The sequence below is a fragment of the Myotis brandtii genome, unplaced genomic scaffold, assembly GCF_000412655.1.
Source record: "Myotis brandtii unplaced genomic scaffold, ASM41265v1 scaffold403, whole genome shotgun sequence".
Lineage (NCBI taxonomy): Eukaryota > Metazoa > Chordata > Mammalia > Chiroptera > Vespertilionidae > Myotis > Myotis brandtii.
The window spans coordinates 232,118-232,532 of NW_005365474.1; the positions used below are offsets into that span (position 1 = coordinate 232,118).

The 415-nt window shown below is 67.5% G+C and overlaps 1 protein-coding gene across 1 annotated transcript in view; it reads left to right on the forward strand.

Moving 5' to 3' along the window:
* Positions 1-415, forward strand: part of ULK1 (unc-51 like autophagy activating kinase 1) — a 26,899-nt gene that overhangs the window by 24,360 nt on the left and 2,124 nt on the right. The window contains 1 exon segment of the mRNA XM_014545349.1: positions 4-186. Coding sequence (XP_014400835.1) covers positions 4-186 — 183 coding nt within the window.

Here is a 415-nt window from a genome sequence, read left to right on the forward strand (position 1 = left end):
CAGCGTGTGACGCCCCCGCCCCCCACAGTGGTGCGGAAGCTGAACGAGCTGTACAAGGACAGTGTGCTGTCCTGCCAAGGCCTGAGCCAGCGGCTGCAGCGCTTCTTCCTGGACAAGCAGCGGCTGCTGGACCGCATCCAGAGCGTCTCCGCCGAGAAGCTCATCTTCAGCCACGCGGTGCACACGGTCAGCGCACAGGAGACTCAGCTCCCCAGCCAGGCCTGCTGGGGCGGCTGCCGAGGCCTCGGGTCCTTCTGCCCAAAGAGCCCCCGTAGGCAGTGCCTGTTTCTGAGATGGTCGACTGTGGGTTAAAGAGTCTGCCTTCGCCTGGGGGTGAGGCAGCTGCTGGTCCAGCGGAGCCCTGGGGCTGCCACGGCCACGCGGGCACCTGTGAGACGCCCCCTGACCTGCCCGC